We start from the raw sequence: 25,096 nt of genomic DNA on the forward strand, positions 1-25,096 counted from the left end.
TCATGAGTCTATTCTCGACTTTTGCTTTGTGGTTGCCATGTGGCTTACATGAAGCATCTCATAGATAAACAGTCCTTTTTTATGTTGATAACACCCTATCTTCATTCACCTATAAAGCTTCCACCCTTCTACTCGTCCCCTTTTATATTTTTCATGTTACAGGTTATCTCTTTTTATGCTGTGAATTCATTGAGAAATTATAGTAGGTATAGTTATTTGTCATGTTCTTTTCCGTAAGCTTTTTTTTAAAAAGACCAGGATATATTTTTTAAAGTTTATTTGTTTTGGGAGAGAGAGGGAGAGGGTCGGGGAGGGGCAGAGAGAGAGAGAGAGAGAGAATCCCAAGCACAAAGCCCAGCATGGAGCTGGAACCCATGAACCGTGAGATCATGACTGGGCCAAGATCAAGAGTTGGACACTTAACTGACTGAGCCACCCAGGTGCCCCTCTGTAAGCTTTTATATTATAATTAAGTGCTTAATATGCCATTCCAACATAGAGTTACAGTTTTCTTTATTTTTCACCTTGGCCAGAGTGCTGTGTACTTTCATCTGCTATCATGTCACTCGTTAACGTCTCTTCGTTTCAGCTGAAGGGCTTCCTTCAACATTTCTTGTAAGCAGGTCTAGCGGTGATGAGCCTCCCTCAGTTGTTGTATTTTCTGGGAAAGCCTTTATTTCCCATTCATATTTGAAGGCCAGTTTTGCTAGATAAAGTGTTGGTGACTGGCAACTTTTATCTTTCACCACTGTGAATATATCATTCCTCTCTCCTGGCCTGTAGAGTTTCTGCTGAGAAATACACTGATAGCCTAATGGGGGTTCCTTTGTAGATTGTTTTATTCCCCACCCCCCTCCACTAGCTGCTTTTAAGATCCTTTCTTGCTCATTGATTTTTGACAGTTTCATTATAATATATTTTAGGAGGGTCTTTTTGCAATGGGATAATAGGGTGTTCTGTTAGCTTCTTAGATGTGTATGTTCAATTTCTTCCCCACGTTAGAAAAATTCTCAGCTACTGTTTTCCAAAAGACACTTCTTGCTCCCTTCCCCCTCTCTTCTTCTTCTGGCAAACCAGTTATATGTGTTTTTCTCATATCGAATAGCTCTAATCGGGTCTCATCGCTTTAAAAAAATCTTAGCTCTCTCTCCTCTTCAGAGTCCTTTCTAAATTCCCATCCTCCAAGTCACTAATTTGTTCTTCAATCTGATCCATCCTATTTCCTAAGCTCTCCATTCTGCTTTTCATCTGATTCATTGAATTTATCATCTCCGGAATTTCTAGGGTTTTTTTTTTTCTTTTAGAGAAATAGAAAACTTTTTTGTACATGAATAAAAGGGTAGTTTAGTGGGTGTCTGGTTCTTTTTTTTTTTTTAATTTCAGTCTCTTTGGTAAAGAACTCTTGTCCATTAATTTTATTCCTAAACTCATCGACTCGTCATGCTGAATTTTCTTGTAGCTCATTGAATCTCTTCGTAAAAGCTATTTTGAATTCTTTATCAGTTAGATTGCAATACTCCATGCCTTTGTAATCGATCGCTGGAGAATTATCATTTCCTCTTTGCGATTCAATATTCCTGTGAGTTTTCATTGTGTTTGACAAAATGTATCTCTGCCATTGCATTTTTTAATATGAAATTTATTGTCGAATTGGTTTCCATGCAACACCCAGTGCTCATCCCAACAGGTGCCCCCCTCAATGCCCATCACCCACCCTCCCCTCCCTCCCAACCCCCATCAACCCTCAGTTTATTCTCAGTTTTTAAGAGTCTCTTATGGTTTGGCTCTCTCCCTCTCTAACTTTTTTTTTTCCTTCCCCTCCCCCATGGTCTTCTGTTAAGTTTCTCAGGATCCACATAAGAGTGAAAACATATGGTATCTGTCTTTCTCTGTACGTTCCTCTGAAAATTAAAAATAGATCTGCCCCATGGCCCAGCAATAGAGCTGCTAGGAATTTGCCCAAGGGATACAGGAGTGCTGATGCATAGGGGTACTTGTACCTCAATGTTTATAGCAGCACTTTCAACAATAGCCGAAATATGGAAAGAGCCTAAATGTCCATCAACTGATGAAGGGATAAGGAAATTGTGCTTTATATACACAATAGAATACTACTTGGCAATGCGAAAGAATGAAATATGGCCTTTTGTAGCAACATGGATGGAACTGGAGAGTGTTCTGCCATTGCACTTGAAGTAGCACACACCTTTATTTGTTTACTCCAGTTCAACTAACTTGCAATTAGAAACCATTCTTTTGTTTTCCAGAAGGTGGCGCCTTAGCTCAAGTTTTTGGTTTCTCTTCACCTGCAGTGGCTCTGGGCTGCACAGGGAAGCATGCTGGTTTTAAAAAGCTGGTGTAGAAACAGCTGACGGTGGAGTTGGAGGAAGTGTGGGTTTAACACCTGTTGCTCTGTGGGTGCCCACTGCCCACAGATCAGGGGTACTCCCAGAGGTCTGAGAGCAAACCTCCCGCTAACATACCAAAGCTGATAGCCAGGGAACAGGTCCCTTCAAGGCCCTTTGTTATTCTTGACTGCCTCTCCTTCCCTTTCCTCTCTCTCCCAGGTGCACAGGTGCCCCCCTCAGAAATCTGTGCAGCTGGATAGAAATGGGTCACAGTCACTCACCACTTTTACTTTTCACCTCTTCTGTGAGGGAAGTCACTGGCCCTAAAGAGGTAGCTGGCTCCTCAAGATCCTTCTCCTCTGCCTCTGTCCTGCCTAGATGGGTGCCCGCTTCTCCCATCAAGTTGGCTGGACCTCTGCAAAACCTCTGTTTCTGGTGCATGTCCACCCTATTTTTCTCTCTCCAGCAAATGTGGGTGGGGCAATTCCCCCCAATTCCCTTGGATCCCAGCTCCCTTGGATCCATAGCAGCCTCTGAGATAACTATCCTCATTGTTTTTCGAAGTGCAGGTGTGCAGAAATGTAATGTACAGAGGCACCTTTGTTCAGTTGTGAATGGCTATTTTCATCTGGATTTTGTTGAAATATCTTTGCTAGAAATCTATTTGGACACCTGATGGGATTGTGATGGAACTTTACAAGAATGATCAGTATAAATAAAACTCAGATATCCAACAAAAACAAACTCTACTTTCCTGAGACATGTAAATCTGAAAGTAAATACATAAATAAACTTTAGATAAACATAAACACATGGGTAAAATCCAGATATGAGAAGTCAATCACTGTTTGACATCCTAGGACCTTCACTTTGTTTATTCACACAATTCTGACAGGCTTGGGTATCTATTCTTAAGTTCATGTCAGATTCAAAGCATCAGATTAGTTTAGGGAGGGAACTGCTAGAAACAGATACACTAACAGCAGAAAGAAAGGACAGCTGGTCACCTGGAAGAAAGAAAAAAAAAGCAAAAGGGAAAAAAAAGCCTCCCAGAGCCACTTAATCTGGCTCTGAAAAGCCCTGTAATCATCCTGAAGATATTATTGCGTATTTGTTAGTGACACGGATAATGGTCTTGAATTATCAAGAAACATTTATATCTGCTGAAGGTGGTCATCTGTGTTTACTAAAGATTTACGAAGATTTCTTGGCAACTTCGGATCTTTGAGGGCCAATCTTGTCTGTCTTGTGTCTCAGTGTCAACCCAGGACTGTCTTTATGCCAAACAGAAAGTAGACAAACGATAGTTGCTGAAAAAGCAAATTAGTTACCTTTCAAATTGATTAAAACCTTAGCTACCTGGAGGGTCTTGGACCTTTTGCAATAATTAAAGTCTCACTTCAGTTCGTTCCTTCTCAGAAGAAGCCTTACATACTTAAGTCTACCCACTGTAGTTGTGTTCTCACGGAAAAAATACAGTCCCAGGGCACCCCTGCTGTATGATCATTTTGATTAAAACTCTAATGGGATCTAAAGCTCTTGCTCTCTTTCTAGAAATCTTTTGTCCAAGTCCTCCATCTATCCCTAATGGGAACCACCCCAGAACTTCTCAGGGAGATGTTCCCTATGGAGAGGAAATTACTTACATGTGTGAACCCCGCTCGGCCAGAGGGATGACCTTCAACCTCGTCGGGGAGAGCACCATCCGCTGCACAAGCGACGGTGAAGGGAACGGGATTTGGAGCGGCCCTGCCCCTTCCTGTGAACTTGCTGGTCCTGCTGGTCAGTACCCACTTCCCTATGCCCCAGCCGGATCAGAATATCTAGGCTAGAATGTCCTCATTTCTGTGGTGACAGCTGTGTTTGCTTGTGAACGTGGCTTGGTTATAAAAGTCAGACACACAGAATTACCTGCTGAGCAACTTAATAGATGGGTTCTAGATGTGCCATGCTGTGTCCCAATCCGTGGTACTCTGATGATCCTTCCCACGGGGGCAAGGAGTGTGGGACAGTGAAAAGAGGAGGAGGTGGAGAATGGGGAGAATCAGCGAGGCCCAGATTTTCTAGAGAGTATTTTCAAAGCAGTAAAATACAAGTGCCAAAGAAAATACTCTGTCGTGCCATCTCCAGTACAAGTTGTCTTTATACTCGCTAAGTGGGTGTGCAGAGCAAAAAGCACATGTTGATGGCCTCATTTTACTTCAGACTGGAGTCTACAGAAATAAAGAAACTCCAGTGTAGGCACTTGTATTCCTTTTGTTACCCCTAAGTGTTCTGCTCAGCCTGTAACTGCATTTTGGTGACCCTTTGTCTCACTTGTAGCAATAGGAACTCAACACGCCCTAGAGAAGCGGAGTTCAAGGTTGTGCTCTTAGCAGCTCATTCCTTTTACACATTAGTCTGGCATGAAGTGACAGTGCCTGGCACTTGGAGGCTCATCTGTGGCTGTGATTGTCCACACAAGCTCTGGGAGCCAGCGAGGACAGACAGCATGCAACTGGTCATTTGAGATCCTGGTGGTATTCCCAGCCAGTGCAGTTTGCAGGGGACAACACAGATGGTCCTGCTAAAAGGCTGAGAGGTCTCCGTTTGAAGAATCATTCTTCCCAGGGATCAGTAAATATTTAGTGCCTTTGGAACCTGCCTGCCTTGGGTCTCCGTGCGGCTCTAATAGAGATGTTATTAGATACGTTGGCGTATTTGTACTTCTTTGTTTAACTGAATGTCTTTTCTTGTGTTTTTTTTTTTTGGGGGGGGGGTCTTGTTCTTAGCATGCCCACATCCACCCAAGATCCACAATGGGCATTACATTGGAGAACATCCATTTCCATATCTTCCTGGGATGACGGTCAGCTACACTTGTGACCCAGGCTACTTGTTGGTGGGAAGGAACTTCATCTTCTGCACATACCTAGGAACCTGGAGTCATTTTGAACATTATTGCAGAGGTATTTCTTATTCTTGCCGGGTTTTGTTAATGGAAAATTGATGAATGAGGCTGCTAAGGCTAAGCCACCTTTCTGAGAGGATTGTGAAATGAATATCAATAGAAGGGGGAGAAAAGCAGAGATAAAGATAGGAAGGAGGCTGCCCAAGGATTCTCAGCTCTACCAAACAAGTAAGAAGAACTGATGGAATTTCCAGTGATACAGTAGACATCAAACACCAATGTAAAATGCTTTGCAGGCTTTTAACTAATAAAATATCTCAGCTCTAAGAGACCTCAGAGGAGTTACAAGTGGTCCTCATAAATACCTTCGAGAGGAGGCTGGAAGCACACTTTCTTGTGAGGAAAACTGAAACATGGAGGAAAGTTGAGAGCAATTTATTACCGGAATTACTGGATATGGGTCCTCATTATAATTTCCAAGACCAAAGGTGAAATGTCTGTTTCATCTCTTCCTTAAAACAAGTGCCAAAACTTACTTCCTTTATTCCTGTCTATGTCTGTGAAACTGGCATCTGACTCAAAGCATCTTTTGTTGGCAATATTCTTTAAAAAAAAAAAAAAAAAAACCCGGGGCGCCTGGGTGGCGCAGTCGGTTAAGCGTCCGACTTCAGCCAGGTCACAATCTCGCGGTCCGGGAGTTCGAGCCCCGCGTCGGGCTCTGGGCTGATGGCTCAGAGCCTGGAGCCTGTTTCCGATTCTGTGTCTCCCTCTCTCTCTGCCCCTCCCCCGTTCATGCTCTGTCTCTCTCTGTCCCAAAAATAAATAAACGTTGAAAAAAAAATTAAAAAAAAAAACCCACAAAATATGGAATTAAAAATATTATTCAGTGACTAAGCATGGTACCGAGGTCTTTATAAAAGTCATTTGTGTTAGTCTCCAAAAGAATCTGATGAGATGGGATTATTCTTGCTATTTTACAGAAGAGGAAATAGAGAGCCCCAGTAACCAGTCGACAATAGGCACCTCCCAGACGGGGTTGCCAAGACTGGGTCACTGCCCAGCCCATGCTTTGGAACACTGCACTGTATTCTGTCTCCTATTAAATGTGGTTCTTTTGACTTGGCACAACTTTAAGTTAGCAGTTTGCTCTTTGTCTCCTTTGTAGTAAACTAGGCGAAGGGCAGGGATGAGGTAGGAGGGACTTCAGACAGGCCTGTGTTTCCAACGTTAAGGAGCAGTTAGTCCTATGGCTGTTGGGGTGGTCACAGGATCATGGGGCTCTCCCCAACCTAAAAGTCTCAGAAGTCCTTCTTGTCCAGCCGACCTCTGGTTTTAGAGATAGAGAAAATATCCTCTACAGAGACGGTAAGTGGCTCTTCTCTATTTATTCTCCACGAACTGTGGAGTCCCTGCGCCTCTGCAGGAACAGGAAGAAAGCTCACCCCTCTTTGCTTTAGTCACATGGAGAAGTATGAAGATTCAGAGAATACTTCAAAGACGGATTATTCAAATTAAGACTCTGGGACGTTTCTTCTCCTGAATATAAAAGGGTACTATTCTAGCCTCTTGGCAGCTGCTTCCAAGTGAAATTCATTTTGTCTTATTAATTGTCCTCATCAAACGTGCTTTATAGCGGTCATTCTGTATTTAGCATTAGCAAAATCAGCCAGGCACCTAGTTAAGAAGATTCCAGTCTCAAGCTCCATTCCTAAGAACTCTGATTCTGACATTTTGAGGTGCGGTCTCGAGGTCTATTTTTAACAGACCCATCAGCATATTCTGATGTAGGAAGACCACAGACCATATTTTGGGAAATACCACTTCGCCTTGTTGGTTTTTTGAAAATAATAATTTCGCCTAATTTTGAGATAATTACAAGTGGAAAGCGGGCTTTGCTGGCTGAAGGAGGTATCAATAGCTGGGCAGAGAAAGAAAGCAAAACAAAGGATAAGATAAATGAGATAACATAAATTAAAATTTAAAATTATGTTTTAAATTGAGAATCATGATTTACTAGCTTCTATGCATAGAAATGAGCCAGAAACATGCATTTAACCAAGAAGCAAAATACCAGTATTTGTTGCATACCTAGAGAGAGTTAATGTGATATTCCTCTTTCCTTACGGTGTGACCCAAGCGGATCCAGGATTAGAACATGGTTATCATAACTCCCAACCTGTCGACCACTTTACAGTTGCAGAGTTGTCAATAATTAAAAGCGGATTGCAGTACCTTCCGTATTCTCTTTCTTTACCTGAGAAATGAAAGAAAATTTAAAATTGTACGGTGTTGGGTAGGTGTCAATAGGTCTTGATTGAAAACATGACTCATCTTTGCTGAAGGCAGGGTAGTTTGGGGGTCATAGATCTTTGCATTATGGCAGTTTCAACTAAAAATTAATAAAATATCAATTTCCTTCTGATTTTTCTATTTTCAGAGGCAAAATGTAGACTCCCAGCGCATATGAATGGAATCCAGAAGGACGTGGAAATGAGAAAAGTCTATCACCATGGAGATAATGTAACTTTTGAGTGTGAAGAGGGGTATACTCTGAAAGGTAGTCCCCAGAGCCAGTGCCAGGCAGATAACACATGGGACCCTCCTCTGGCCATATGTGCATCTAGTAAGTGCACCTGCAAGAAATGTAGGTCCTTCCTTCATCATGGTCACTGTTCATTCACTCGTCCATCCTGTCATTGAATGTGGTGTGATGTTCATGGCACCTGCTAAGAACGAAGGAGTCCAGTGGGAGAAACCAATGGCTTTTTATATTAGAAAAACATTAGACTGTGTGCTGAAAAATATCAGATGAATTTTCACTGGCTGAGAGCTCCTGTTTGATCACCCTGTGTGCCAGACTGATGTCGTCCTGGCTTTTGTCTTCCCTTTAGGCACACACGATGCTCTCATAGCTGGTAAGTTCTGTGAAGGGTTTGCTGAGGAGCTCTAGCACGTTCCACAGTAAGTACTCACTTACAATGGGTGAGATGTTTAAGGAGAGATCAAAATCTGTAACGTTACAATTTCAGTCAGAAGGAAAAGAGTCTACATTCAGGCCATGGTGTGGCAAGACTGGTATCCTCACAGGCACACAGTGAGTGAGTGTCCTCTATTGAAGGATCTACACCGTCTTTGAATCATTACAAATGAATAATCATCATCCTTCCTATTTTAACGGGGCTGGAGAACACAACGTCCCCTTTGGTTTACAACCTGGGAAGATTCTTCAGGATGGTAGTCATGCCCGCTTGCGCAGATTAGAAGCCACAAAGATCAATTTTCTTAGCCATTTCTGTGACCTGCCTGTGCAAGAGGAGTGGTTTGGTGAGACTTTGCCTGCAGGGATCAGTGGAGTCGGTAGCCTGTGCCTGACGTAAGACATGAGTGCGGGGCCACGGGCGCCACAGCCAGGAGCTCCTGGGCGGTTCTCAGCTCCTTGATGAAAGGCTGCTTTGGACTAAAGGTTAAGCACTGCTCTGCTCACCCCTCGTCTGTGACCCTGGGGTAGGAAGACTAATGCGCCAGATCAAACTAGGAGCAGAGGGAAAATCTTCAAGCTAAGCCTGTGTGAGGGGTTTCTTAAAGGCAGAATTTATAGTTTATAAAAAACTCACTGGCAGCCTCTAGCGGGACTAGATGTTCATTGTTTAAGACCCATCGGTTATATTTGCCATGCACTCAATGACTCTGTTTTACTGCCTAGGCATTTTCTTTGGCACCATCTTCTTTCTTTTACCCATCATCGTGGCCGGTTGTATAACTGTGAAGCACAAACAAGGGTAAGTACAACCAAACTCGCCTAGAAAAAGGTTGTAAGTGTCCTTGCCTCCTCTTGGAAGCCAAGAGGAATAAAAAAGAAAACCTCAAAAAAAAAAAATTAAAAAAAAAAACAACCCACCACTACTATATAAACAGATGTAATAATCATCAAGAAGGCCCTGAGGCACACTGTGGATAGATACGTATTCACACTAAAAGAAATATATATAATAATATGTTTTTAAAAAGCTTAGGATTTTAAGGACTCAAATTTTGCGAAAGGGAAAACGGACAGAAGGAATTTTTCCAAAGATGAGTGAGACAGTTGGTATCCCAGTTTTGCCGAAACATTCCAGACTCAGACCTCTATACACAGCCCTCATCAAGGCACTAGAAGTTAGAGAGTATGATCCACTGGTTGCCATCACAGGCTGCCAGTATGGAAGAAGTGAGACTTGCTTTGGAGTATTCAAAAAAAAACCAAACTTTTATAAACACCATTTACTTTTTAACTTTGCAAAACCTTTGCAACAATTAAGATCTAAATAAACATTTTGACTGGGAAAAGAACGCATACAGCTTTTGTACTATTTATTTCTGGCAAAATCATTGGGTCAAAGTCAATGAGATCAGTGTTATAAGCTTGAGCAAATCCTAGATCTATGAGAAAGTTTATAACTTTAAGTGAACAGTTTTCTGCGGTAAACATTCTAAGCAAAGAGTCTCTTAAACAAGCTTTACAGAAACTGAAATGTTGATAATTTATAGAGGATGCCAATCCAATGTAAACTTTTTAAAAAGCAGAGGGTCATGTATTTCCTCTCTCTGCCCTGCATTGGGCCTTCCCATGCTCTATTAAATTAGCTCTTGTCTCCTCAGTCCCCTCCCTAGACGATGAACATTTTATGAGCAGGGACCGCCTGTGGCTACTCAAAATCATTTTTTAGGTGATTTCTTTTGTTTTTGTTTTGTATACGTATTTTTGAGAGACAGAGCATGTCTCTTTGGAGACGGAGCCTCCAAAGCAGGCTCCAGGCTCTGAGCTGTCAACACAGAGCCCGACATGGGGTTTGAACCCACGAATTGTTAAGATCACGCCCTGAGCTGAATTTGGAGGCTTAACGCACTGAGCCACACAGGCGCCCCTAAGTGATTTCTTTATAATTGAGGTATAATTGACATGTAACATTATATTGGTCTCAGGTGTGCAACATAATGAGTTGGTATTTGTATACGTTGCAAAATGATAACAACAGCAAGTCTAGTTTAAAAATAATTTTAATGATTTTTTTTTTTTACTTTTCCTTGCATTAGTAGTTAAGATTCATGAAGAATTGCAACAGCTAATATATTTGTTTACAAAATACTTTACCATTTATTGTCTTGTTTCTTCCTCAAAGCAACCCTGTGAGGTAGGGAAGCCCAAAAACGGTGTTATCCCAAAGCAGAAGGCTCTGAGTTTACAGAGACATTCAGTGGCTTGCTTAAAATCGTACCAGCAGGAAGTTGTTCAGGGGTAGGGCTTCAGCCTGATGATCTTAGAATCCTGAACCCATTTGGCTCTCAGGTAAAAATTTCAGCTGCTCATTTCTGAATCTGATTCTGTATCATCCAGTACAGCATACAGCACAAAACGGGAATAATTCCATTTTTCTTTCAATATTTCCCATCTGCTTTATTGGATTTTTTTTTTTTTTTTTTTTTTTTTTTTAGGGACTCTGGTACATTAAGAGTACATTATTCTCCTAGAGAATAGTATGCCATCTCTTCCTTTTTATTCTCAGTTATTATACTATAAGATAATCATAATATTTCTGTCAGGACCTCCGTCCTTATGAAACCCTTCATTAGCCTTTATTAGGTTTGCTGAAAACTTAGGGAAGTCCATTCATGCAGACTTAAAGTTCTGTGACTTTTTAAAATCGTTACTAAATAGGTACTTTTAGGCTCTGAAGATCACATAGACCAGAGTAAATTACAGTTTGGTTTGGGTCACTATTCATTGTCAAGTTCATTGGGATGATCATGTTTGATAAATGCGTGTTCACTGGAAATACTTTGTGTTCAGATGCTTAACTGGGCAATGAAAAGTAACCACGGGTTCAACTTTCTCCTGCTTAATCTCAGGCTAAATGTAAAGGTTGTTTGTAAGGTTTGAATAAAAGTCTGCTTACTCATTTTGAGTGACTGCATGTTTAAAAATTGAAATTGTTCATTTTGTGATTACAAAACCTCACTGGCTTGATATTTCACTAGTGAAAAATGCTGTTATCTGCACAGTTGGCATTTCACTGTGTATTTACTAAATACTTGCGACAAATGTTAACAAGGTAACTCATGCGCTTGATCACTGAGGAGTAATGCTGTTACACTTGTCCATTCAGAGCCCGTTTTTCCTTGCCTTTTGTTTCTGCTGCTGATCTATTTCCTTTTCTCTACAGCCTTCTTGTCCATAGTGAGACAGCACTTTAAGGTCTTTGTTGGCTTAATGCTTAGTGTGACAAAACTATTAAAGCCCCTCTGTGCAAAGGCTCCCTGTGTTTTCCTATGTTCACATTAACCACAATATTACAAAAATCTGTCTTTCCTCCTGTGGGTCCCCTTAACTGCTCGCACAGAACACTTCACTTTTGACTTCTGGTCACTAAATGTGCGTGGTCCCCCCTCCCCCAATACCAAACAATTCTGTGACACCAGCTGTGTGTCCTATAATTTAACTTAATTCAATTCTTAAACTGTCTACCTGGAGATAATGTCAGATCGCACAGCTTCAGGTCTCAGTTCTGCAAGACTATTCCCACCCCACTTCACATGTCAATCTCAAGTACAAGTTGTCATCTGTGCTTCTGACAGATGGGCTATAAATCTGAGTTCCCAGGAATCCCTCCTTGAGTTTGATGTATTTGCTAAAGTGGCTCATAGAACTCAGGGAAGCATTTACTTATATTTATCCGTTTATTAAGGGATATGAGAAAGAATACAATGAACAGCCAGCTGAGGAAAGACATAGGGTGTGGTCTAGAAGGGTCCCAAGCACAGGAGCTTCTGTCCCTACGGAGCTGGGGTGCATCACATTCCCCAAACATGGATACATTCACATGCTAGGAAGCTCTCTGAACCCCATACCTCTGAGATTTTATGGAAGTTTGTTGATGTAGGCATGATCAATTATTATTTCCATTTCCAGCCTCTCTCCCCTCTCTGGAGGGTAGGGGATGGGGCTGAAATTCCAACCTTCTGATCACAGTTTCATCATTCTAGTGACCAATGAGCTATCCGGGAGCCATCCAGAAGCACAGCCAGAGTCACCTCATTTGAAAAAAAGATTCTCCTAGTGCTCTTACCACTTAGGACTTCACAAGGATTTTAGGAGAACTGTGTCAGAGATGGGGTCAAAAAATAAATATTAAAACAAGAGATCATCCTAGTGCTCTTAAAATTATACATGGGTTTCAGATATCCGTGCCAAGGACTGAGGGAAGAAAACAATATATATTTTCTGTTATCTCATAACCACCATCAATCAACTGGATAGGTATTCATTCAACGTATATTAAGGTTGTATTTTCTCACACCCCACGTACCACTCACCCAAGACTACTTTTACGCCATTCCTCTGCTAACCACTTAGTCATTGCTCCGTGGACGCCCATAACACCTGTCAGTACAACCCTCTACTCTTCCTCAGGCGTGGATCTCAAGTTTGTCCTTCCTCATTCTGGGAACACTTTGGCTTCTGACTCAGTCTTTCTCTTTGTCTCAGGGATGCCCTCATTCTAATTTCCACCAAAGGGTAAAGACTAACTGAGCAATGAGGAAGTACTGGGAGGTGGTGGAGTGAGTTAACTCTTTGCGCTTCGATCCTTAAGTCCCTAATACCAACACATATTTGACCTCTAAGGGTACTGGTATTGTACCATTTACCACTTCGTTTATGTAAAATGAAGTGCTTAAACAACTGCCAAAGAGGCAGAGTAGCATCCCAGGTAAGATGAGGGCTTTGCAATCATTAGGAGTCCTGTCACACCCACTTACTAGCTATGAAACCCTCAGCAAGGCACTCATCTTCTCTAAACTTTATTTTCCTTGTCTGTAATGTGGGGACAATAATAGTTCCTACCTCACTTAACATGGTGCCTCAGTTAGGATGAATGTCAGAAAGTGTGAGCTATTGTTATTTACATGTGATTGTTATTGACATTTAAAAGTGCTTAAATGCTTGGATTTACCCTAGTCCTCACACGCCTCCGGACAACTGCTGCTGCTTTCCAAACTCTGGGTGTTAACTGTACACAAAACAGAACTTCCATCTTCGCTGTAGCGGAAGAAGGAAGCCTTGTGTAAGATTGTTGTGCAAAGCTGTTGCCCTTGTGAAGCCTAAATGTCACCACCTGGTGGTAAACAGTATTTACCAGTCAAAATGACTTTGGAAGCAAATGTCGTTTGAAGGCATGGACACTTGTGTATAAGCAATTCTAGTCTCCTGGCAACGTACAGGATGGTTTTAGTTTTATTTCCTACTCTGAGTTATTTAGTCTGGAGAGGTGGGATTTGGTTGTGTCCTTTTTACATATCTTGCAAAGATTTCAGAAACCCGAGGCAACTTATGCCCTCAATTTCAAAATGGAAGCCACTGACTACTTTCTTCCAAGACTGAAATGTATAAAATGATTTGTCTTATTTTTCTCCCTCTGCCAATTAGCAAAACTACAGACGAAAAATGTAAGGAGAGTATCCATTTACATCCTCAAGAAGACAGCGGTGTAAGTCCTCAAACTGTGCAAACAAATCAGGAGAACAGCAGGTACCTAATGTACATATTGAATTCATAACGTTGTCAATAACTCAGATAGCGAAAGTGAGAACAGGATGTGCCTAAGACGTCGCTCTGGCTGGATCACTGGGGCCACCAGAGATAGAAAGTTCTTCAGGAACTGGAAATGCCTTGGTTGTTCTTTTCTTAGATTCTTGTTCCCAGGGGGTTGGGTGATGGCTGTCAGCGCTGTGCTCCAGGCACTGTTTTCTCAAAGCATTCCTGTATTTTTGTGCGCTGGTGCTATAAACCTTTGAGAAGAAGCAAGCTTTCGTTTTCTTGTGGAACGCAAGCATTTGGCACTTGGGTGTCCCCCTGGCTCCCCCTTCCCTTAAATGTTCAGGATCACCTGGGGATCCTGTGGAGACTTTGCACTTACCTCCCCCTGCTTTCTGGCTCCCACTGAATTCTCTGCCTCACCAGGTCTCCTAGGACTGCTCTCTCCTTCCTGTTTCCTGTCCTCCCCAACAGGGGCTTGTCACCACACCTCATCCCTGCATGCCACCTAGTCAGAGTATCAGCCTACTACCATAGCTGTTGGGTGGTCAACAGCTGTTTGCTAAAGGACCGGGGTGAAAAGGGAAATTACCAAATTACGTGTACTGAAGTGGCACACACGTAGAAGTGAATATTAGAAATCAATGGACTAAAAAGTGACTGTTTTGTAAATATAGGTATTGGAACCCAGCCTCCCCCACTGTTAGCCTATTTATGGCTGCTTTCATGCTCTAACAGCAGAATTGAGGAGAAGCTACAGAGACCAAGACTTACTATCTGGTCCTTCAGAAGAAAAATGCCAAACCCTGAACTCTATCATATGATCAGGATTTTCTCACTGTTTAGTTCCCCTGTAAGCCTTGGCTTTCCAGTCTTTTCCTAGGCCACTCTCCCATTAGACACTCGTCAGTTTTGTTAAAATCTTTAATGTGTTCTCAGGGTACCTCATTTTGACTCTTGGTCTTCTTGTAAATTCAAAATTCCATTTTTCTTTACCATACAGAGCAATTCACCCAGTCCTTGCTTCCTCTGGCTGGGCCTAAGTATCCTAAAATTTTTATTCAGATTCTTGGGTGTCTGAAACACCAGCACGATAATGCCATAAAGGGGATTGGCCACTCCTGTAGAAAGCAGAAGCCAAAAGTATCATGTGTTTTTGTCAATTTCCTTTCTGTCCTCTTTCCCATATATCAATGTGCACTTATCTAAACTTGGCATTTTATATCTGCACACATGTCCCAAATCTTAAATTCAACATCGGACAGTAGAAGTGGCCACAGGAAAAGGCAAGGGGTCAGAGAGGCATTTTATAATCAAGACATAGGCAATTCAAATCATTTGAACAAATATATCGGGTATGGTCAACTTTCTCCTAAATAGAAATTTGCGAATCCCTAGGTTTATTTTCTGGCTTGTACTCACCTTGCTTTTGCTGAACAGTTTGTTTTTCATGACTGTTTATGGAAGCAAATGAAATGTGCACTGCTTTTTAAAAACTCAGTATTAGTAATTAACTTTTTGAAGCTATAATAACCATCAGTCTGATTCTTCTCAAAAGAGCATATACCTAGAGAAGCTTGACTAGTATATCAGTAGGATATAGAAGTCATGAGACAGGAATGGCATGATTTCCTAGGAGAGTGGTTTTTTTTTCCTACTGTGATCCCAGTAGTTTGAAATGAAAAGAGCATTATTTATATCTTAACACAAATACATAGGTATAGGAACAGAAGTCAAATAATGCAGATTTTAAGATAAAATAAGACAGATAATACTATGCTTTCAGGAATACTTTACATTATGCCTCCGAGGCTCTTGGGGTGATGTACTGCTTGTCCTTTACTAGGATGGAAAAGCTGGGCCAGACTGATTCATCCCTAGCCGGATTGTCACCCACTGTAAACACACAAAGTAACTGCCCACTGTGAGGGCAATGGTTGTCTTTACGAAAGTCCATTCAAAAATAATACAGAATTATACTTAAAATATCATTTGATATCTCCTCAATCCTGGCCGGTTACCCACCTAAACGCTTTACCATTTTCCTTCCAATCCTATCTGCATTACTCCGCTCAGAATTCACTCACCCAAGAAGCCCTCCCAATGTGCTGTGGTCCAAAGTAATGTCTTTCTTTGGCACTCATAGAACTTAGTGCCTATACCATTTTGAAAATAGTGTCTTTTAATAGTAATATGTGCTTATTGAAAAGGTAGAAAATACAGAAAATATAAAGTATATAAAAGTGACCTATAATAGCCTTCATCCAGTGGCTAGTACTCTTAAGCTTCTTCACATTTACAGGGTTATACACTGAGATTATATTGACTGTATAACATTATTCCTGGTGTGGTTTCTACCAAATAACCACCATCCCTTTATCATTAAAAACTGTATATACGCTTATATCCCACAGTATTCAATATTTCATTTATTGTTTTTGCCCAGTAACACCAATGCATTCGTTCGCTTGCTCATTAATTCTTCCAACATTTGTCACTTGTAATCTACCAATATTGTACTTATGTGTTTTCTTTCCCATTCTAAATTAACTTATGAGTAAGTTAATTTCCCCAAATTCTAAGTACAGACTTACTAAAATGAGAAGTGTATACTAAACAGTTTATAATAAATTTATCAAAATTTCATTTATCCTCAACTTTTTGGAAACATTTTTTGACATCAAGGTGCATCTCAAATTGTGTAGACTGACTGTTGACCACCGTTTTAATAATAATACAGGAAGTCCGAAATGAATTTGTCACAAGTATCTTTTTCAAGATTGGGTTTTTGGCTACAGTGTTCCACAGGAGCGAGGTTGCTCATTTGTGGCCACATATGGCAGACAAGGAGTGAGTTAGTGTCTGTACCAAGCTTAGGACCCGTCCACCCGAGCCAAGTGCAAGGGCAGAGGGTGATACAGGGAAAGAGGCAGACTCCAAAGACACAGCTGCATGCTGAAGGACGTCAGAATGTTCAAAGGTGACGCAGGTACCAAGCGTTGGGACGTGTCACGAGGTAGAAAGGGAACAATGATGGGGGATCAGGCGGCAGTAATAATGGGGTGTCCAGTGAGCCGATGGGCCTCAACGGGGATCTGTCCACTGGCGGAAGGACAGTCTTCCCGGCCTTGAGGAAGAGGAGAGGCTTCAGCATGGGCAGGGAAGCATCTGGACATCATGGATGATACAATGATTTCTTCCAGTCTTGACGGTGTTGGGGGTCGAGGACCTGTTCTCTGAGGCTGGCCCTCCTCCAAACTACCAGCTCCTGTTTGCTTTCCCCTGCCACAACATGGCTCAGAAGAGACTCAGAAACATTTGGTGTGTTATGAGGAACCTCTGTTTCTGGAATGAGGCTCTTTTTATTTAGTTGCCCAACGCTGAGAAACATTTTTCCTTTGATAAAAGCAGCAACGGGGAAAGGTCAGCTTATTCATTAATCTCTCTCTTATCTATTAAGTGTCTCAGCTTATGCAATACCTTCTTGTGCCCTGCACAGCAACCGCTAAAGAAGGCAATAAACACTTCTTCTGAACTCATAATTGGTGTAATACTGTCCTCATGATTATTACCAGTAAGTTCTGGGTAATTCATTTCAGCCAAGCTGTCATCTGAATAAAAATATCCTGTTATTTCAGTGTCCTTCCTTGACAAAGTATATAAAGCTGGAGAACACCTCGAATTAAAATGTTGGTCGGGAAGGAAGCTATTCATTTCAACAGAATAAGATGTGAAACGCATAAAATCCCAACTGGAAGTGACCTCACAGAGATGCAAGCATGTGCACTTGAAGATGCCGAAGTGCCCCCGGAATCTAGGAAAAGCTCCCTCCTCTTAGTTTGGATTACTGTCACTCCTTCACCCTCTGTCCTTGTGCTCAAAGCACACACCATCCATTTAGGGGAAAAGACTGCCCTTGGGCTATATAAATAGCCTCACTTACTTAAAGGACAAAGGTGTTGCCTAGGATCTTGGTTTACCAGTTTGTTATTTTCCTTTCTTATTTTCAAATGTCCTACTACGTTCGGAATGGGCTTATTAACGAGAATTTGAAAATCCAAAGGGAAGATGTGAAAAACAAATAAGTCACAGAGAATTATACTACTCTGTGAAACCGCTGGTAATATTTTGATTTTTCTGCTAACCTTTGATTTTTTGCTAACCTTTCTTCATCTATGTTTCTTGGTACACAAGTCTTACTTAAATAGTTAGGCTTTCTGTTATAGAGCAAAATCTCCTCCTATTAGATCTGAGTAAAATATAGCTATATCAGTTTTTACTTTCCTTACAAAAAAGGATATTTTCTGTTTATTAAAAAAACATTAAATGATTCTGGAGAAGAGGTTTTCAAGAGAAATATCTGAAACAATGAGCTTTGGATATTCCTAAGTTGATTTTCAAAAGCACTTTTACTCTATTCTTTACAAAAATATAACTATTTTAAATAAAAGAATAATTTTATTATAAAAGCAACTGGCTTACTTTTGTATGGATTCAGAATACACTAAATAAACTAAGAAACTATGACTTTATGAAGTTAAAAAATTGGGGCTCCTGGGTGGCTCAGTCGGGTGAGCGTCCGACTTCAGCTCAGGTCATGATCTCACAGTTTGTGAGTTCGAGCCCCGCATTGGGCTCTGTGCTGACAGCTCAGAGCCTGGAGCCTGCTTCAGATTCTGTGTCTCTCCCTCTCTCTGCCCTTCCCTGCTCATGCTCTGTCTCTCTCTGTCTCTCAAAAATGAATACACGGTAAAACAAAATTTTTTTTAAAAAAAGAAGTTAAAAAATCAATATATAAATAAGTGGTCTTGGAGTCCTTAACTAGTCCACATACTTACGGATCAAAAATTATCTGGTGTGATATTATGGGTCATGCTAATAATCTAGAAAATATCAGAATCTTCCCGGATATTTAACAATAGATTCGCATAGGACTACTGCTATCTACCGTGTAATCCTGGGTTTTAAGCTGCTTTTAGAGTGTATTCTGCCAAATCGACCTTGATAAATATAAAGAGTGAGCCGAACATCAACTGGAAGTTTTCTTTAAAATCATGGAAGGTAGGGAAAAACAGAATAAGCAAAGTCAACTGACAAACCAGAAGAAAAAATTACAACTTAGATCATGGACAGGGGAAACAGGCATATTCAGAGAGTTAAAAATTCAAAAACCATCCCTCTCCATTCCCCCTCCCTGCAAAAGGGCAAAAGATATACAGCCAGGTCACCAAAAGAAGAAAGGGAAGTGACCTATGAATATATAAAAAGATCCTAAATGGCTTTGCTTAGCTGGAACATAGGGAAATCTATTACGTCTTAAGCTTCTGAAGAAGTACATTTTTTTTTAAATTTTTTTAACGTTTTATTTATTTTTGAGACAGGGAGAGACAGAGCATGAACAGGGGATGGTCAGAGAGAGGGAGACACAGAATCTGAAACAGGCTCCAGGCTCTGAGCTGTCAGCACAGAGCCGGACCCGGAGCTTGAACTCACCTACCGAGAGACCATGACCTGAGCTGAAGTCGGCCGCTTAACTGACTAAGCCACCCAGGAACCCCTGAAGAAGTACATTTTAAAGGAGGGCTAGAAAATAGTTGTTGGGGACTGGGCTGTTTTAGAATCAAAATTCCCTGTCACATGAAAAAAATGTAAATTCCTTTTTTTCCACACAGAATGAAGTAGGTCTGTGAGTATTGTGGTTAACAACTATCTGATGCCTGGGACATTTAATTTCAAGAAATTCATGAGACTTTTTTTTTTACCTGTACAACATTTATATAAGGGAAATACTCTATATACTAACTATGGGTAAAATCCTGAATTACAAATTTAAAAATTTTTAAATACAAACTTTATGTGTATTCTTGAGCAATTGTGTTAACCTCTGGCCTTACATTTTCCTTCTGAAAAGTAGGGGCTGGTCCAGCTGGTCTCCAAAGTTATTCCTAGTGCTAATATTCTCTTTTTTCTCATTTGCCTTCTGTGTACATGCAAGTGTAAGGTATACGTTAGTTTAAATCTATGACATTTAAATAAAATGTTCTGTCTCCATCATTATAATAAGAAAGGGATAAAAGATTTTCCTTTCTAAATCTACTTGTGGACTATGGTTTGTAATATATTTACATTTTAAACCTTCACAAGCCAAGAGGAAACAAAATGAATATGTGTTCCTTCTAAGAAACGCCTTCCTTTCTGCACTTGATTGTTTTAGAATCCCCGGGCAGGTAATGGCTTACCACAGGAATGCTCTTGCTGGTTAAGAGCTAAATAAGAAGGTCAACTGAATGGCAGGTGTTTACCAGATACAAAGGGCGGTGGCACAGCCCCCAGGGCCAACATCAGCAAGATGGTTGAACCATCCTGTTTAGCCATCCTCTTTCAGGTTTTCACAAATGCCTCGTGTGTAATTCACCATGGCAGTGGAAACCCTCTCCTGAGAGCACTCACAGGCCCATTCCTGCTGCTTACCCCCACCTCTGATCAGCACGATAGGAACAGACTAATTCAGGAGGCCAGGAATCATCCAACATTACGATTTATTTTCCAGAAGTTGGCCTGTGTTTAAAGACATCCTCACACACTTACCTCCTCCCCACTGGCCTTCACACAGTCTGAAAGGAGATGTAGCACGTAGCTCCAAACCTGGTCTACGCACAGGCATGTTCTCCATGCTCTCCTCTCCTGCACTTTAGCAGTGTGACAGAATCTCCGGGGGAGCTGCAGAAACCATGAGTGTTTACTCCCCTGCTTCACTCAAAGCCTGGACTCTTGAGTGCCATTCCCGTCAGGGCTTCAAGAAGTTCACTGTCGACACTCTCCCTTTGAACCAAGTCACTAAAACGATCTCAAGGCTAAGGGACAGACAGCAGCTCTGCTTCGTAACACAGCTTGCAGTGCCCGATCCAGGAACGGTTTGTGTGCACACAGTTGTAGCTCATTCCTTTTAGAGGCAAACCCCACTTTGCTCCCAGTATCTTAAAATTCTTACAACAAAATCTCTCAGAGCTTCCCCAGCATTTGGTAAATCCATGGTGGCGGAGAATCGGCAGAGACATGTTAGATGCACGAGACAGCAACCCCCATTTATTTCATTCAGTATATATAGGTTTTTATTATACACCTCACAGACACAGAACTGTCTCAGCACTGGAGCTACAGCAAGAGAACTCTATCCCTGTCTCATGGAGCTTGTCCAGAAAAATAAGGAACAGGGCTTGGGACCTTTCAGATAAATTATGTGATGCATTGCGTCAAATAAAAATAATCAATGTGAAAGTACTCAATTATATTAAGAGTGGTTTGATGAACGCCAGGTATAGAAACTTGACTGATTGAAAGTTCCAGTAAAACCCCAAGTCTTGAATCTAATCTAGTATATGAAACTAAGAAACCAAACACTAGCCATATACCGTTCCACATCTTTTAAATTTTTTCACGAGAAAATGTGACTTCCAAGCCTAGAAATAAATGTGGAAGTTTTTTCAGCTTTACTGAGATACAACTGACATATATTGTTGTGTACAGATGGTTGCAAAGAATAAGAAATAGATTATCTGTTTGCAGAAATAATGTCAACATTGAGCTGAGAAACATTTCTGTCCTATCACTCTTAACAATTCTAAGAATTTCCAGAAATGATAATTCTCCCTCATTTGAGTTTCCAGTGTCTCCTTAATTATATATACCTCCTTCAATTAAGTGTCATCATGGAATGTCTCGTTTTTATACTCCAAGATAGTAGGTAAGGTGTTGATTTTATACAACAATCCACAATTTTGTGGCCTACAGGCTGCCCCCAGAATTGAAAATAATGTTTTGGTCTGGGAAGAGGAAATTCCACGGTTTGTCGAACCCAGAATGTCTTCAGTGCATTTTGGGTACAGAATTTTAAAAATAGAGATTTCTGTAATTCCAGAATATGAATCTGAAGTGTATGCAGAGAGCTTACATGTCCTTCCTATCGTCTCATACCTTGACTCTTTGTGGTGCAGGTTTCATCAGTACCATTCGTGAAAACAATAGCAGTTGGGTTTTTTTTCTTTACTGATTCCAAATGTAATGTAAGACCGTAACAGAAAACTGAAAAGCACAAAGAAAATGAAACATCCATAATCCTCTCAAGTATTAGTTAATTTTGGTATATGTCCAACTAATCTCTATTTACATGTATGAATATACTACTTTCGTTTTAATAAAGGAATACCAAAAGGCACATACTGATCTGGAATCTGCTTTTTCCACTTACATAGGTTATCATATTTTTAACATGGATTTTTTTTTACACTGCTCGCTACATAGACATTCATACCGTAAAGCCACCTATCAAAACTGCCTTCCACTTTTGTTAGACACTTAGGATTTATTTCCCCCCCCCCTAAATTATACATCTTTGGTCACAGCTCTGACGATTTCTTTGGCATGAACCCTAAATGGAACAACTAGTGGTTTAAAAGTCATGTCCATTTGAAAACATATGGACAAGTTAACTTGAGAGCCAAAAGTTTCAGGGTGTTGGCCCCCCGATACATTTACTCATGTTGGTTGACATTTATCCTTCTTTGCCAGGTAATAGGAAGAAAATGTCACCTCCTTTGTGTGCTCTTTTAATAAAGGTCATGTTACTTTTCCTCATACTAGTCATACAGGTTTAATCACAACGCTACAAATAGATCTGGCTCATTCTTCATTTTCCGCTTGACTTTCCACCGAGAGATTGTTTCCCCAGAAAAGCTCTCTTATCAATTCCTCGCATCCCAACAATAACGGCTTTGAGTATCTCTAGGAGATTGGCAATTAATACTCCCTTGTCCTTACCTTTTTCGTGCATGTTTTTTCCTCTTCAATAAAACATTCAGTTGCTCAAGGGCAAGGGCCCCAGAGAGGTGAGGCCCAATATGCTAATGGCCCGGTGTCCTTTAATAATTCATCTCCCAGCCTTTCCTTAGGGGTTGGGAGTGCGGTGGCCAAACCTTTGAGATTCTGAAATCTAGCAGGCCTTGAGAAGATCCAAGAGCAGGTGCTGAGCCCCGGAAATCACAAGTATTGTCCCTAAATATTTAGGGACACTGCCTAAATGTCCCTAAACATTTAGGGATCATTTAGGGGAGTTGGATCACTGCCAACTCTTGAAACAAGGACCCAGGGGGTCCGGACAGTCCTGAGTGCCTCAGGACACGACCGGAGCCCCGAGGGGTGCTGGCCCCACGACGACCCGCTGCCTGGGCTCTGGGTTTGTATTTTCAGGGCGAGGCGCTTTTCCGCTACGGAAAAGCCACAAGGATGACCCCCCAGCTCTCGTTTCTTTTCGACCCTTCCAGATGCGGCGGGGAGCCGGCCGAGTCCCGCAAGCCGCCGGGGGCCTCGCGCAGGTGCCCAGACGGGGTCGCCGCAAGGCGCCCGCGATAGTGGACGCAGGCGGCTGCCCACCGGGTGGGGAGACCCCATTCTAACGGCCCCGCTCGCAGGCCCCGCCTCCAGCCGCCTGCCGGCCCCGCCCACACTGACTGGAAGTCCCGGCACTTCCGCCCAAGCACCGCCCAGGCCACGCCCCCGCGCCTGGGCGAATGACACCTGGGTACTGGGGGAATTGTTGCGTCTGGTACCGGACTCGGGAGGGTCTCTGCTCTGCGGACTCTCGGGTTCCCACAGATATCCAGGAGGATGATGGCGTCCTGCGCGCGGCGCCCTTACCGTCCCCGCCTCCCCGAGAGGCGCCTTTCTTGGCGCGTGGTCGGAATTCTTTTGGTAGCCCCAGTGCTCCTGCTCTCTCTAAACTCTGGTAAGAGCCTGGAGAGGGTGTGTCCCCTGGCTGCAAGGGGGAGCGGGTCCAAAGGCCCAAGGCCCCGGACCTTTACTTTCCTAACTTTCGGATCCCTGTCTCACTATTGATCTGGTTGCAGTCACATCGATAAGCAGAGACTGCATTACTCACTGTGAGGCCCCCAGTGCCATGCACACAGTGGCCGTCAAGAAATTGTTGCTAAAATCTATTGGGAGTGGCAGACACCAAGCATACTACTAATAAATATGTTGTAGCGCAGAAGTGCTCTGGAGGAAAGGAGCTTGAGTCCCTGACAGCATTTAACTGGAGGCAGTTTTCTCTTTAAACAGGCCATGCTCTGCCACTGTGGGGCTTCTGCACTTGCTATTCCCTTAGACTTGGAGCATCCACCCCCGGCCCCTTGTGCCTAAGGCTCCTTTTTGTCCTTCACACTCAGCTGAGATGTTGCCCCCTCGGAAGGCCCCTCTCTGACCACCCCGTCTCAGGTGGACCCACACACTCCACCTCAAATCCCCCGACTGGGAGTCACCCTTGCAAACCTGTGTCTTCTGCTCTCCCCACTAGAATGCAGAGAGCTCCTCTGTCTTGTCACACTTGTGGTTCCAGATGTTTCTGCGTCAGCATCAACACTCTTGTATACACATTAAGTACCAGAAAATGAAATAAAGGATTCAGGTGAGGCTTACAGTACCGGAGGAAGGTTCTTTAAAGAATCGTGCTTAGGATGGCCTATCCGTGGTGCCTAAGCTAGGGCAGGGGCGCCTGTCAGAGGGGCTCTGTCTTCCACTGTTTATGTAGAGTCTGCAGTGCTCACAATAGTCTTGATTGATACTGATCATCAAACAGTTCATTTCTGTGTGGGGGGAGTGGAGTGGAGAGGGGCCAGTGGTGGTAAAAAGAAAACAAAAAGAAGTTTTTAAAAAGGATCAAGGTTAGATTAGCCTTATAGCTAAAAGGGGAAGGAGACTCTGAATGTTATTTAGAATAGAGGAAAGAGACAAATGAACAGAGTGCATGAGGGGAATAAGACTTAAAAACGAAGAAAAGGGAAATCAAGGCCAAGTGTAAGGTTCAAAGGTAAAATCATGGGGTGCCTGGGTGGCCCAATCGGTAGAGTCCAACTTTAGCTCAGGTCATGATCTTACAATTCGTGAGTTTGAGTCCTGTGTCGGGCTCTGTGCTGATGGCTCGGAGCCTGGAGCCTGCTTCCGATTCTGTGTCTCCCTGACTCTCTGCCCCTCCCCTATTTGCATTCTGTCTCTCAAAAATAAAGATTAAAAAAAAAATTTTTTTAAAGGTAAAATCAGGGCAGGTATGAAATTAGGGAAAGTACAAATGAGCCTTCATTATGTTGGGCAGGGAAAGAATGGGAAGGGAGTATACAGATCAGTTTTGGTGCATCTCATCCTCTCAGGAGAAGGTGTGTAGGCAGACAGTGTTGTGCCCGGAAGCCCACCACCTCAGAGGTAGTTAGTTGCCAGCTGCACGAGATGGCAGAAGGGAAC

The 25,096-nt window shown here is 42.1% G+C and overlaps 2 protein-coding genes and 1 long non-coding RNA gene across 5 annotated transcripts in view; 2 read left to right on the forward strand and 1 right to left on the reverse strand.

Annotated features, from left to right (window-relative positions):
- Positions 1 to 18,280, forward strand: part of LOC147572572 (complement receptor type 1-like) — a 61,906-nt gene extending 43,626 nt beyond the window's left edge. The window contains exons 13-19 of one of the 2 annotated variants that reach the window (XM_086693510.1): positions 3,903 to 4,130; positions 5,120 to 5,296; positions 7,676 to 7,861; positions 8,130 to 8,153; positions 8,942 to 9,017; positions 13,700 to 13,801; positions 17,446 to 18,280. In XM_086693510.1, coding sequence (XP_086549636.1) covers positions 3,903 to 4,130; positions 5,120 to 5,296; positions 7,676 to 7,861; positions 8,130 to 8,153; positions 8,942 to 9,017; positions 13,700 to 13,801; positions 17,446 to 17,458 — 806 coding nt within the window. In that variant the 3' untranslated portion in view covers positions 17,459 to 18,280. Of the gene's footprint in view, positions 1 to 3,902; positions 4,131 to 5,119; positions 5,297 to 7,675; positions 7,862 to 8,129; positions 8,154 to 8,941; positions 9,018 to 13,699; positions 17,350 to 17,445 lie in introns of those variants that run through there. The other variant, XM_086693509.1, reaches the window with a different exon arrangement.
- A 2,586-nt stretch (positions 18,281 to 20,866) lies between these two features.
- Positions 20,867 to 25,096, reverse strand: part of LOC112857651 (uncharacterized) — a 43,227-nt gene continuing 38,997 nt past the window's right edge. The window contains exons 1-2 of one of the 2 annotated variants that reach the window (XR_015245918.1): positions 22,625 to 23,898; positions 20,867 to 21,889 (exon numbers count right to left, since the gene is read on the reverse strand). This is a non-coding gene — a long non-coding RNA (uncharacterized LOC112857651). Of the gene's footprint in view, positions 21,890 to 22,624; positions 23,899 to 25,096 lie in introns of those variants that run through there. The other variant, XR_015245919.1, reaches the window with a different exon arrangement.
- Positions 23,343 to 25,096, forward strand: part of CD46 (CD46 molecule) — a 32,103-nt gene continuing 30,349 nt past the window's right edge. Inside the window, exon 1 of the mRNA XM_086693528.1 lies at positions 23,343 to 23,588. Coding sequence (XP_086549654.1) covers positions 23,471 to 23,588 — 118 coding nt within the window. The 5' untranslated portion in view covers positions 23,343 to 23,470. The remainder of the gene's footprint in view (positions 23,589 to 25,096) is intronic.

Source organism: Puma concolor, chromosome E4 (genome assembly GCF_028749965.1).
Source record: "Puma concolor isolate L17-30 chromosome E4, mPumCon1.1.hap2, whole genome shotgun sequence".
In the NCBI taxonomy this organism is placed as follows: Eukaryota; Metazoa; Chordata; class Mammalia; order Carnivora; family Felidae; genus Puma; species Puma concolor.